The sequence below is a fragment of the Miscanthus floridulus genome, chromosome 17 (genome assembly GCF_019320115.1).
Source record: "Miscanthus floridulus cultivar M001 chromosome 17, ASM1932011v1, whole genome shotgun sequence".
NCBI lineage: Eukaryota > Viridiplantae > Streptophyta > Magnoliopsida > Poales > Poaceae > Miscanthus > Miscanthus floridulus.
In genome coordinates, this window is record NC_089596.1 from 44,981,875 (window position 1) to 44,995,393 (window position 13,519).

A 13,519-nucleotide genomic window follows, 5' to 3' on the forward strand; every position below is an offset into this window, starting at 1 on the left:
TTGACAGTTTTGTGCAAAGTGAGGCTCACTCGATTCCTTTACTGATACTAGGCTGCCTGTAGCATCCCCTCTGGTTGGAGCATATAAGTCATACTCCTGGCCTATTCATGAGTATCTAGAGATCACCCAAATCTCATAGATTCCGACTAGCAATCGAACTCACATAGGTGTGTTCCTTTAAGATGCCCTGTAGGCCGACATCTTTGCTTCTCATTAAGCCACTCGGATCACATTGAGGTATTTACCAACCTGCCATACAGATAGAAAGAGAAGTGCATTACTCAAGAGATTGACCTTTATTAAAAATGGTCTCTTCCCTCAGTCTACCCATAGCTTGTTTCACCATCCTAATTCATGGGATCTCCGATCACATAGGACAGGTTGCCACCACGATAGAACTTCATGTGGGTCTCAGTCCCATCTCACTCGATGCACTATCTATCACATTACGCGATAGTCCCTTAGTAAATTGATCTGCCAGATTTTTAGACATATGGACATAGTCCAATGCTATTACTTCAGAGTTTCTCAATTTTCTGACAGATTTTAACCACCGCTTTACATGCCTAGTGGTCTTCATGTTGTCCTTTGAACTGTTTATCTTGATAATTACTGTTTGGTTATCACAGTTCATAGAAATTGCGGGCACAGGTTTTTCAACCACCGGCAAATCCATAAGGAGCTCACTGAGCCATTCAGCCTCAACAGTAGCAGTATCAAGTGCTGCAAGTTCTGCTTCCATTGTTGACCTTGTTAAGATGGTCTGCTTGCAAGACTTCCAGGAAACAGCGCCACCTCCAAGTGTGAATGTATATCCACTTGTGGCTTTTAACTCATCAGCATCAGATATCCAATTTGCATCACAATAGCCCTCGAGTACCTTCGGGTACCCCGTATAGTGAATGCCAAAGCTCGACATTCCCTTTAGATAGCACAATATTCTTTCAAGAGCACGCCAGTGATCATCTCCCGGATTTGAAACAAACCGGCTTAATTTGCTCATAGCAAATGAGATGTCAGGCCTCGTTGCACTAGCCAAGTACATTAGCGAGCCGATGATTTGGGAATATCTCAACTGATCCCTCATTATTCTTCTGTTCTTTCTCAGGATCACGCTTGGATCATAGGGAGTGGACACGGGCTTGCAGTCACTATAACCAAAGCGACTCAGTACCTTTTCCACATAGTGAGTTTGTACAAGTGTTACTCCACCATTTTCTCCCCTTAGAAGTTTGATGTTTAGTATCACATCAGCCACTCCCAAATCCTTCATGTCAAAGCTCTTTGACAGAAAGTCCTTGACTTCCTCAATCACATTGAGGCTTGTCCCAAAGATTAGTTTGTCATCCACATACAAGCACAGGATTACTCCTTCTCCCCCACCATAGCGGTAGTACACACATTTGTCGGCTTCATTCGCAACAAAACCAGCAGATGTCATAGTTTTATCAAACTTTTCATGCCATTGCTTAGGTGCTTGTTTTAGGCCATACAAAGACTTCAATAATTTACACACCTTTCCTTCTTGACCTTCTACTACGAAGCCATCAGGCTGATCCATGTAGATCTCCTCATCTAGCTCCCCATTTAGGAAAGCCGTCTTAACATCCATCTGATGAACGAAAAGATCATGAGACGCAGCCAGGGCAAGCAGTACTCGGATTGTGGTCAATCGGGCCACTGGTGAATAAGTATCAAAGAAGTCCTCGCCTTCTTTCTGGGTATAACCCTTAGCCACAAGCCTTGCCTTGTACTTTTCAATCATACCATCAGGCCTAAGCTTTTTCTTGAATACCCATTTACATCCTACAGGCTTGCACCCGTAAGGATGATCAACAATCTCCCAAGTTCCATTGGTCATAATTGAATCCATCTCACTTCGCACTGCTTCCTTCCAGTAGTCAGCGTCGGGAGAGGAAAATGCCTCAGCAATGGTGCTTGGAGTGTCATCCACGAGGTATATAGTGAAATCATCACCAAAAGACTTTACAGTCCTCTGTCTCTTACTCTTTCGAGTAGCTCCACTATTATCCTCCTCTGGATTCTCAACACATGTTTGTTCAAGATGTTCTATTGGCGCCACGAGGGAATCAACAGGTTTTTGACTAGATGTGCTAGGTTCATTTCCTCTCATAGGAAATTCATTCTCAAAGAATGTAGCATCTCTGGATTCAATCACTGCACCAACACGCATGTTAGGTACTCCAGAGCTTACAACTAGGAATCTACAGCCGACGCTGTGTAAAGCGTAACCGAGGAACACACAATCTACAGTTTTTGGTCCAAGTTTGCGCTTTTTGATGATTGGCACATTCACCTTGGCCAAGCATCCCCAAGTGCGTAGGTATGAGAGAGTCAACCTTTTCTTTTCCCATTCCTCGAATGGTGTTACTTCTTTATTCTTTGTAGGAACTCTATTCAGGACATGATATGCCGTCAATATAGCCTCACCCCACCATTCGTTGGAAAGTCCTGCAGTGTCTAACATGGCGTTAACCAAATCAGTTAGAGTGCGATTCTTTCGTTCGGCAATCCCATTGGATTGGGGGGAGTATGGAGGCGTCCTCTCATGAATAATTCCATGTTCCTCGCAGAATGAATCAAACTCATGTGAAAAGTATTCTCCCCCACGGTCAGACCTCAACCGTTTGATTTTCCTTTCTAATTGGTTCTCTACTTCGGCTTTATAGATTTTAAAATAATGCATTGCTTCATCCTTTGTTTTTAGCAAGTACACATAGCAAAATCTAGTGCTATCATCAATAAGAGTCATGAAATATTTCTTTCCTCCTTTGGTCAATACACCATTCATCTCGCACAGATCAGAATGAATGAGATCTAGCGGTGCCAAATTTCTCGCCTCTTTCACAGCCTTGTGAGGCTTGCGAGGTTGCTTCGCTTGAACACAAGCATGGCACTTAGACCCTTTGACCAGATCGATTTTAGGGATTAATTTTAAACTAGCTAAGCGCGTCATACAACCAACATTGATGTGACAGAGTCGGGAATGCCAAACATTAGACTCATTATCATTTCTCACATGGTTCACAATTTTATCACAAGAATCCATCAAAGAGAAGCGGAACAAGCCTTCGCTTTCATAGCCTTTTCCAACAAAGGTTCCATACTTGGATACAACACATTTATTGGACTCAAATACAAGTCTAAAGCCATCTCTACATAATAGAGATCCACTAACGAGATTCTTCTTGATGGAGGGGACATGCTGCACGTTCTTTAGCTGCACGATCTTTCCTGAAGTAAACTTCAGATTGATCGTACCAACACCAAGTACAGCAGCATGCGTACTGTTTCCCATCAGCAAGGAGCAACCTCTTTGTTCCTGATAAGAAGAAAACAAAGAAACATCAGAACAAACATGAATGTTAGCACCCGTGTCAACCCACCACTCAGGCGAGAGACAAACTGAAAAAAACTGTAGGTAGATGATTACCGTACCCAGATCCTCCAGATTCGCTAACAACCATGTTTGCGGACTTCTTCTGCTTGTCCTTGCGGTCAGGGCACTCTTTTGCCCAATGGTCAGATGCACCGCAGACAAAGCAAAGGCCCTTTTCTTTTTCCTTGCCCTTCTTCTTAAAAGTTGCAGCTTTAGGCTTGACTGCAGGCCTGTTTTTCTTCTTCCTCTGTACGGCATGAAAGTTCTTCTTTTGCACCAGATTGGCGCTAGAACTTTCCTCATGCGCTTTCTTGCCATGAGTGTCCTTTGCCCTAGCATTCTCCTCCACACCAAGAGTAGCAATGAGATCAGTCACACTGAACACTTGCCTCCTATGCTTTAGAGTAGTGGCAAAGCTCGACCAAGTAGGTGGCAGCTTAGCGATGATACCGCCGGCCACAAACTTGTCAGGCAACTCACACTCATTCTTCTGGAGTTCCTTTGCCAGCATCTGTATCTCATGAGCCTGCTCTACTACAGATCGGTCATCGACCATCTTGTAGTCATAGAACTTCTCCATGATGTACAATTCAGTGCTAGCATCGGCAACACCGAACTTGGCCTCAAGTGCATCCCACATGTCCTTGCCAGTGTCCATATCCATGTACACTTGCACCATGGTTTCAGCTAATATGCTGATGAGACCCCCCTTGAACAAGTTATCTGCCTCATTGAACTTAATCTCCTCCTCGTGAGAGAAAGGAGGTTCAATGCGCTTTCCCTTGATCACGTGCTCACAACGCATACTAGTGAACCACAGCTTGGAGCGGACACGCCACACTTTATAGTTGGATCCATCATCTTTCAATGGTGGTGGTTTTAGTGACGCAGCAAAACTAGCAGCCAAAAATGACCTATCAAGTTTTTGGATTGTTGAACATTTGGTCAATTTACGACTTATATTAATCCATAAATACGACTTAAACAATAGTAACAGTACCACTAACCATACTGTAACAGCACCACTACTGCAGATAGTATTTAACAGTGCAGCAACCAAGTGTGCTAAAAACGCTAACAGAATAGCATATAAACAATAGCGCACAGTGAGATTAGATTTATACCCTAGGGTGGGACTGCCGGTACCCGCGGACAGTGAGCCACCATCTTCTCCGTCGTTGGTGTTGGTGCGGCCACCAGTCCTCCTCGTGTCCACCATGTTGTAGAGGAGGTCGCGCCGAGAGACTCCTGCAGGTGCGGTGTCGGAGCAGTGGCACGGGAAGCTCCTGCAGGTGCGGTGTCACAGCAGTAGCACGGGAAGCTCCTGCAGGTGCGGTGTCGGAGCAGTGGCACGGGAAGCTCCTGCAGGTGCGGTGTCGCAGCAGTAGCACGAGACTCTCCCGTCAGGAAGCAGAAGCCCCCGAATAGGAAACTGCAGACGGGGCAGCAGTCGCACCGGGAAGCCGGCGCTCCCCAAAAACTTGATTCCCCGCCTACCCGTGCAGGTACGCTTGACGGGGGAAGTTCCGGAGGCCTACTACCGAAGCTCCCTGTGCGCGTAGGGAACTCCGGTCGGAGATGCAGACGAACAGCTCAGCGCTCAGATGTTGCGGAGAGGAGGAAGAGGAAGAGTCGGGTCTCGCACCCCTGGAACAGGGGCGCCCTCCCCTCATTATAGCCGCGCAATTCCCCATCTGTCCGTTAGGCCCTATCGGGGGAATGAACCTGTCCTGTCAGGGGAATGAACCTGGACAGGGTGGTTGGGCGTTGGGAGTTGGCTGCGGCGGCTAGGGTTTTGGTTGGGCCAAGCGACAAAACCAGGCCAAACCACGCCAGGCCACGGCCCGTGGCCACGGCGCGTCGCGCGGGCGGGCGGCTCGGCTCGGCTCGGCGGCGGCGCGCGCGTGTGGCCTCCCGGTTCTCCCTCTCAACTTGTCTATGTGAGAGTCCTAAGACTCACTATTTAAGTTGATAACCTTTTTAGTGAATTTCCCATATGGTACTAATCACTTTTCCACTTAACAATAATTGTGGGCCTTTGAAATTTATTTGATTAATTAGAATAAATAATGGGCCTGGCCCAAATTAATCTAACATGTTCCTGGAAGACCAAATGCACCACCACATGAATGATGAAAATGTCCATGAAAAAAAAGAAATTTGCTGCTGTTGTCTTTGTGGCCTTGTGGGTACCCAAAATTGATTAAATTCCAACACTCTTTTTGCAAAGGTGCAATCCAATAACAAATGCTCTACTGTTTCTTCACTGGACTGTGAGCAAAGCATACAATTGTACTCTTTAAGAGCCATACCTTTAGTTCTAAGTATGTTCCTTGTGCTTATCCTGTCTTTAGTAGCAACTAGAAGAAGACTTATGGTTGCATTGACATGAAGATTTCCAAAGCCACTTGAAAGCTTCATGAGCATCAGAATGAGTGGTTAGAGCTCTGTATGCCTTAGAGGAACTCACATATTTAGAGTTCCAGATATATATCCGGGTGTCATGCACGCATCTTATAACTCCAAAATTTGCAGCTTCTCATTCAAAAATTGAAGCTGAGAAAAGGCTTCTTTAGACAAGGCAGATTGAAGAGATCATTCATTGACGCTTATTCATTAACTATACTCGAAGAGCATCTTCAGCTAAGATCATATTTTTCACCTTATTTTCAAATGTTCTATTTCTAGGGCCCAACTCTATCAATGACTCTTAAGTCACAACCATCTTTTACAAATGACATGTGGGCCCACTCTGTCAGTGACTTAACCAATATGTTTCATTTTCTCTTTCCCTGACTTTTTCGCATGTATCGCAAGTCCAACGTTTCCAATTCAACCGATTTTGCTTGTGTAGCTAACCACCTCATTCACCCGCTTGTCCTTCGGTAGGCGGTGGCTGCCCTCGCACCTCGCCCTCGTTTTTGTGATTAAGCTGTGGTGGATTCGGCCGATCGAGCAAGAGTAGATGCAACGGATCTTGTAGGGCACGACTGCAAGGCCTAACACTGCGCTGGAGGCTTGCCGTTCCTAAAGGAGAGAGTTGAGTTCCACCAGCTCTTGACCCCTCCCTCTCCCCCTCCGGCATCCTCGCCAATAGCATGAGGGGGCGGGCTGGCCCTCCGGATCTGTGTAGTCCATAGACGTAGTTTTTTTTTCTAGTTTCACTAGCAGTTCTTTTGAATAAAGCTCTCGTCAATTTCACCCATGGTGGTGGGTGGTGCGAGGCTCCAATTGTCGTGTTCTTAGAGATCACTGCCTTTGGTTCTTTTTCTCATCTGCTCTTCTGTGTCGTTTGTGATGGGTGGTTGGCCTGACATCGTTGACACTGTCGGGATCTAGGAAGCCAATGTCCTTGTCGTTTTAGTCACACAGGTCACTAGGAGAATGCTGTTGCTGCTGCTGCCGCCGCCGCTCAAGCAAGTGTGGTTGCGCCCCTATGAAAGGATCTAGATGGCTAGAGGGGACAGAGGGTTGAGTAGTTTATTAAAAATTTCTATAAAAAATCACAATACTAGAGCAAAGTGGTTAGAACGATAAACAATTTTGCCTAGCCTAATCCACCCAATGCAAGCTGCCTCAACAATTTTAATAGCAAGTTAACACTACTACAAGTTTACTCAAACAAGCAAGGATGCTAGCACTGCTATAGTTGAGCTAAACTAGTGAAGCAACTAAACTAGCTACTTCTACTAACTAAAACTAATCTACAACTAGAGAGCTACTACTGCAAGCAACTAACATACAAGCAAGGTATACAAATGTAAAGCACAAATGTGAGTAGCAAGCCATCGGGGCAAGAGATGACAAGAGATTTATCCCTGACATCCTCGTCGAGGCGAGTCTCTACCGATTCGCATGCTAACAAGCCTCTCAAGCTTGACCACAAGCTCGGTAAAGGGGGTGGCAGGCTCCTAGCGAAGCTCCGGCGCAAGCTCACGACGTTCCCTCTTAGGGTGGGGGTGGCATGGCTCCGTGTGAAGCTCTAGCATGTGAGCTGAGGGCACGGGCAACACCCGCTTTGGGCACGGGCAGCACGGATCTGAGTGGCACAGCGTGGCTTTGATCATGGGCGGGCACGACGTAGCTTTGATTGGGGGTGGGGAGGTGGCGAACGAGATGTTGGGGGCTGGGGAGGGAGCAGTTGGTAATAAAGAAGATGAGAGAGAGAGAGAGGATGGCATGCGGGTCCCACTTAATTGGATGTTAACAAATCAGAAACAGTCATGTATTCCTTTGTCCTCATCCCTCCAACCAAACACCAAGTAGGGATATCCCTTTCCCCAAAAACCAAACGCAGAGACAGAACCATTCAACCACAGAAAAACTGGAATGGATACATCCTCTCCCTGTTATCCTAGAACCCCTTCTTTATGGAAACATCATAGATGAGCAACTACCTGTGGACTCTCATCATATCATTAGGCACACATCACACAAAAGTGGCAGCATATATAATCTACTCCACAAGATACTTGGTGGGAGAATAATTTAAATAGGAATAGAAGGGAAGGTCCACCCATGTGCTTTCAGTGTACCAGCTAAGCATTAAAATCTATGGTTTCTTCCTTGGTTTACAAAGGATAAAATCTTAGTTAAAGAACAAACCGAGTAGCTGTTCAATTGATAGGACACATCAGATTGAGTTTAGCATCATAGAATCATTCAAGCTTCCTGCAGGGAAAAGTGGTGGTACACATAGACTGGTGATATGTCTCTACAACAAATTGGGCAATGGCCATACTGATATCAACAGATTACCATATTTATATACGTCGTCTATTCAGCTGTGAATCAACCTATAGTCAAGATATGCTGCCATGTATGACGAATAAAATTCTAATGAATGAATTGTGGCAATTGTCTCCTATATGCTTGCTTATAATACTGTGTTGTACAGTATCAGCTGTGCCGGCCCTTCAGTTTATAGGCACCTTCCTATTGGGCTCAAAGACATACTTGATCAACGAGTCTTTGATCGATAGCAGCTCGGGGAACTCCTTCTTCAGCTTGGTTGCATCCATCTCATTGTTGCTTCGTGGCGCGACAATAACCTTGGCCTGCTCCTCAAGGGTGAAGTTTGTCCACTTGAAGCTAGGGTCGATGTACTGCTTGTGCATCTCTAGGATCTCGTTGTGGCTGACAACGCCGGGGTTGGTGAAGTTATAGATGCCCCGCAGGTTCCTCTTTGCCATCTCCACTGAGATAGGCAGGAGCTCGTCCAACATCGTCATGCTATTGGGGATGTTCACCACCTTGTTGTAACGGCTGATCTTTGTCACAAAGTTTCGGGGGTTGCTGAGGTCAGAGGATATTGGCATTCGAACTCGCAGAGTGCAGACGTTCTCATACTCCCTCAATAGCTCCTCGACCTGCATTTTCAAGAGAGTAACCACATGTTTGTTTCTATATTTGAAACATGAAAATGTCAACTTAGGAGTTTAGACAAAAACAATGTTATAAGTACTGAAGATAGCAAAGCCATCCATTGCAGGGGTAACCAGCATTTACTGACTTACCATTGCCTTCGTCTTCGAGTAGAATGAACCTGTAAAATTTGGTGTATCTTCCTCTTTGAAGCCGATACCTGACCCTTCGGGATGATGTGCATCATACTCAAATATGCACCCAGTGGCATAGTTCATCATCAATAAGCCATGCTCCCTACATATGTCTGCTAGATTTAAGGTGCCCACAACATTGGTACGAATGGTGTCTGGCTTGTGTGACTCACACCAGTCAACATTGGGCCTTCCAGTAACGCCAGCGGCATTGAAGACATGTGTTGGCTTAATAGTTTGGATATCCAGGATGAGTGAAGAACGTTCTTGCAAGCGGCCTTTTCCATACTCATATGGAATTCCTTTCTTCTCACATATTTTTCCAAGAAGTCCACCGATCCATCCTGTCCTGCCATATATCAGGAACTTGAAGGCATGAGTTTCTAGAGCATTATCTGATGTTGAAGTGACCTTTGTTTGAATGTTATTAAACTGACTAAGAATTCCTTTAATCTCCTCAGAGCCCTCGTACCCTGGCATCATCAATGTCCTCGGATGAGGCAGTAAGGCCCCAGAAACATCACCCCAATAATCAGAATTTGCTACATACCATTCCATTGTCTTTTTTAAGCCTTCCTCCCATTGGGTGCGCTCAGCCCATCCAAGGCTCTTGAGCTTCTCATCGTCCAAGAAATACCTCTGGTCATTGAAAGGTCTGTTCTCGACAAACATGATGACTTTGTCAGCTTCAAGATTGAAAAGCTTACAAACATCTTTTGCTACATCAATTACTGTCCTCTCTCTCTTTGTTCCAATATTATAAACATGTCCAACTTCTCCATGATGAAGAATGACCTCAAATGCCTCTGCAACATCCTCACAATAGATGTAGCTACGGACATTGCCTCCATCACCATGGATAGGGAGGGGCTCCCCTCTCATTGCCAAGAGAATGAACTTTGGGATAAGCTTCTCAGGAAACTGATTTGGGCCATAGACATTGTTTCCTCGAGTGGTGATAACCGGCAGTCCATAGGATCTCCCATATGCCATGACAAGCATCTCTGCTCCCGCTTTGGTGGCTGCATATGGGTTTGTAGGAAGCAGCTGTGATGCTTCATGGTTCCCAACAACTGCATCCTCATCAGTCTCCCCATAGACCTCATCAGTGCTGACGTGGATGAACCTCTTGATCTGGCCAGTAATCCTGCAGGCCTCAAGAAGAACATGTGTACCATAAATATTGTTCTTGGTAAATTCGAAAGAATTCCCAAATGAATTGTCGACATGTGTCTGGGCTGCGAAGTGCATTATGGTGTCAATGTTCTCTGTGACAAGAAGGAAGTTGACAAGATCAGCGCTTGCAATATCACCCTTGACAAACTTGAAGTTTGGTGATGAGCTCACAGGGAGCAGGTTTTTCAGATTAGAGCAGTAGTCAAGTTTGTCAAGGACGACGATCTTGTAATCGGGGTACTTCTTGGTAACACGGATCGCGACATGGGATGCGATAAAGCCAGCAGCTCCTGTAATGAGGATATTCTTAGGCTTGTAAGGCCTCGCCATATCCCCTGTATAACTTTTAGAATCCTGCTGTAAGAGCAAAGTAACTAGTTAGGATCAGATCTGACAACATGATGAAAGATCAAATTAATGCTGCAGATATGAATTGCATTCAAACAGGGGAAAGATAATAAATTCTCACAGTTAATGATGAAGATTTACATGTCACAGCATTCAGACAGGGCGAACATGACACAAAAGTTCTAACTATAAGAAGTTGAAATTACGGCTGCAAAAAGAAGAAAAAAGAAACATTGCTAGCAGGAAGCAGGAATACAAATGTTTGATGTTCCAAAGAAACATGAAAACAATTCCATGTGCATGTGGGAGCAGAGCAATTGGATGCCAGTCCATAAATATTTTTGTGAGTCCATATATACATGAGAAAATATATCATGTTAAACAATTAAAGCACACAAACTGAAAGTGTGTTGAAAAATGACACCGTGCGTGTACAAATACAACTGAGAACTCAGATCAGCTTAGCACGTGGTAGTATTAGTTAAGCACTTCCTTGCAATCAAGAGAGAAGGAATGCTGCATTGAATCTACTGGTAACTGATCTGTTGCCACTATATATCTCAATCATCCCAACGCAAAACAGGAGAGAACACATTCCTGTAGGAAAAACAGGATACTATTTCACTAATGAAATCACCGAACGCTGTAAATAGATAAAACATAGAGGTCGGCAAATATGCACCAAGATCCCACTCGCAGAGGATATTGTCCTTTTTCAAGAAGATGACCAGAATCTGCTGGAGCATAATGTCCGTTTTTCATTTGCACATCAGGGAGCAAACATGCCAAATTTTCTCAGTGAAAGCTCAATTAACCTACTAAATTAAATATACTGTCACGCTAATTAGACCAACTTCGTGTCACCGTGGGACGGCAATGAAAATTGATAATAATCGATGCAAAGAAAAACAGCACGACAATATTCTTTGGCGTTCTCGCTTTCAGACCCAACCTGTTGTCAGAGAAAGAAGCGAACACCAAGCATGCAAATACGCAATGCAGGAGGCTGGATGGCGAAGTCCCGCAACCATGACAACGAGAAGTCTATGCGCGTCGCCTCAGGGGACGCAGCGGACCAGCATCGATTAGAGAGAGAGAGAGAGGGTGCGGTTTGTACCGTACGCAATGCGCGCCTCAGCCGGGACAGCGTCGGTTGAGAGAGACCTGAGAGATCGCGGAGGAGAGGTGGTTAATAAATGCAGGCGGTGGTCGTGGTGGAAGGGAGGAGGGGAGGGCGGAATGCACGGGCGGTGTTGGGTTTGGTTTGTGCTTTTTTGGCTTTTGGTTTTGGGGAGGAAGGACAAGTGTGTAGTGGTGGAGAAGGCGCCCACGCATTAGTATCTATATATGTCGGGGCATTCTACTAAAAAAGATGTTGTGTGTTACTGATTAAAATAAATAATATATATACACTTAGTTTTATTCTTATTCTTATAAGGAATATTTATGATAGATAGATAAGTATTAACCTATTATTATTATTTTTCAAGTGATGTTCAACAACAAAAGATCATCGAATAGCTTAACAAACATCAAAGCAAGCAATCAAATTACTCAAGAAAAATAAACGCTCATAGCGAATCAAGAAACCAAAGAAAAAAAATCGTGTAGCTGGCAAGCGGCGCACATGGTTCGCTGAGTCACCGCAGAGGTTGCTTGCCCAAGCTGTCGGGAAACTATTGCCACCTCCTTTGCCGGATTTGAGAAGGAAGTCCCAATAAATCGGTGGCATTGATCCATGGAGGAATAAGGAAAGATGGAGGTGGAAAACGAGGTTGATGCTCCGCGGCACTTCCAATGCCTGATGCCGCTCCGATGGTCCTCGCTTGGCATCTCCTTGGTGAACTGGATGCTCTCGGGTTCTCTGGAAATCAATTTTAATTATTGACGGACGGTCCGTGGATCTCACAGACGATCCGTGAATCCGTTAATAGTGAACACTAAGTGCTTGGTTAGGATTTTGGCTAAGTGCTGGTGTTGACGGACGGTCCATGAAATGTGGCGGACACTCCGTCAATGTGTCAATAGAACCTATGTTCTTCATTGTTTATATTGCTTGTTTGTGACTCAAGCCTAGATTGGGGGTGAGGTTTACCATGCATGTGCAAGGGGTTCTAGGGTAGTTTAGGAGACATGTTGGGCAGGTGATAGCTAGATTTTGAGCTCTAGATAACATGTGCAACCATTGATTTGAGAAATCAATTTAATCATGAGAAAATGAGTGATTAATTCATGAGATTGGGCATGGCTACTTATCTTTGAGATTTGGTGACTCCTAGGCCACCAAGATCAGAGATGAATGCTTGCACAATCTTGCTTCCAAGCACAAGAGAGGAATTTGACCATTTACGAGGTTTCTTGCAAAAATCCATAGATATGCATTAGAGAGGAATTAGAGAGATGCATGTGAGGATTGAGCTAGGGATGGGCTTGAACTTACTCTTGAGATGATGGAGCAATCATCAAGCCTCATACTCCATTCATGCATGAAGAGAATCATGATTTAGGGCTTGAGGATTGACTTCAATAAATGGAATGAGAGCTCTTGATCTAACCATGGATTGAAGGAGATGGAGATGCTCATGAGCTTGAGGTAGTGCTGATCCTTCTTGCTCTTCCTCTTTTATTTCTCTTCCTTCTCTTCTTCTTCATCATCTTCTCTCTCTAGTTCATCCTTATTCTTGCTTTCTAGAGAGAGGGAGAGAGTGGGGAATGGAATGGGTGAGAGAATGAGATAGGCAAAGCTGAGTCTACTGAGGACAAATTTTGATTCGTGTTGATAGGTGGGGCCATCCTTGAGTGGAGTTGAGCACAACTCATTCCCATTTAATTTTGTTGACTAGTGAACTAAAGGACGATCTGTCGATAAGGTCGGACGATCCGTTGATTCTCTGATTTTGAGAGATTTGATTTGGAGAAAAGGATCTTAGCATTCGGCCACCTCTCATGTCTGAGAGATTGATAAATACTCATAAAGGGTTTTAGAGAGGTTGATTAGCATCTTGCTCTGCGTATTTTCTTGACATTGACCAACATT

At 44.8% G+C, this 13,519-nt stretch overlaps 1 protein-coding gene across 4 annotated transcripts; it reads right to left on the bottom strand.

The window, feature by feature from the left end:
• Positions 1-8,154: 8,154 nt before the first annotated feature.
• Positions 8,155-11,721, bottom strand: LOC136518249 (trifunctional UDP-glucose 4,6-dehydratase/UDP-4-keto-6-deoxy-D-glucose 3,5-epimerase/UDP-4-keto-L-rhamnose-reductase RHM3-like). 4 transcript variants are annotated; one of them, XM_066511886.1, is made up of 3 exons: positions 11,600-11,721; positions 8,917-10,491; positions 8,155-8,769 (listed from the first exon to the last, which is right to left on the bottom strand). In XM_066511886.1, exons 2-3 carry the CDS (start codon positions 10,462-10,464, stop codon positions 8,317-8,319), a joined length of 2,001 nt encoding a protein of 666 aa, XP_066367983.1. In that variant the 5' UTR covers positions 10,465-10,491; positions 11,600-11,721; the 3' UTR covers positions 8,155-8,316. The 4 variants fall into 4 exon arrangements, with proteins under 4 accessions (XP_066367983.1, XP_066367987.1, XP_066367985.1 ...); XM_066511890.1 differs by having other exon boundaries at positions 8,917-10,488; positions 11,600-11,628; XM_066511888.1 differs by having other exon boundaries at positions 11,605-11,615.
• Positions 11,722-13,519: the final 1,798 nt, after the last annotated feature.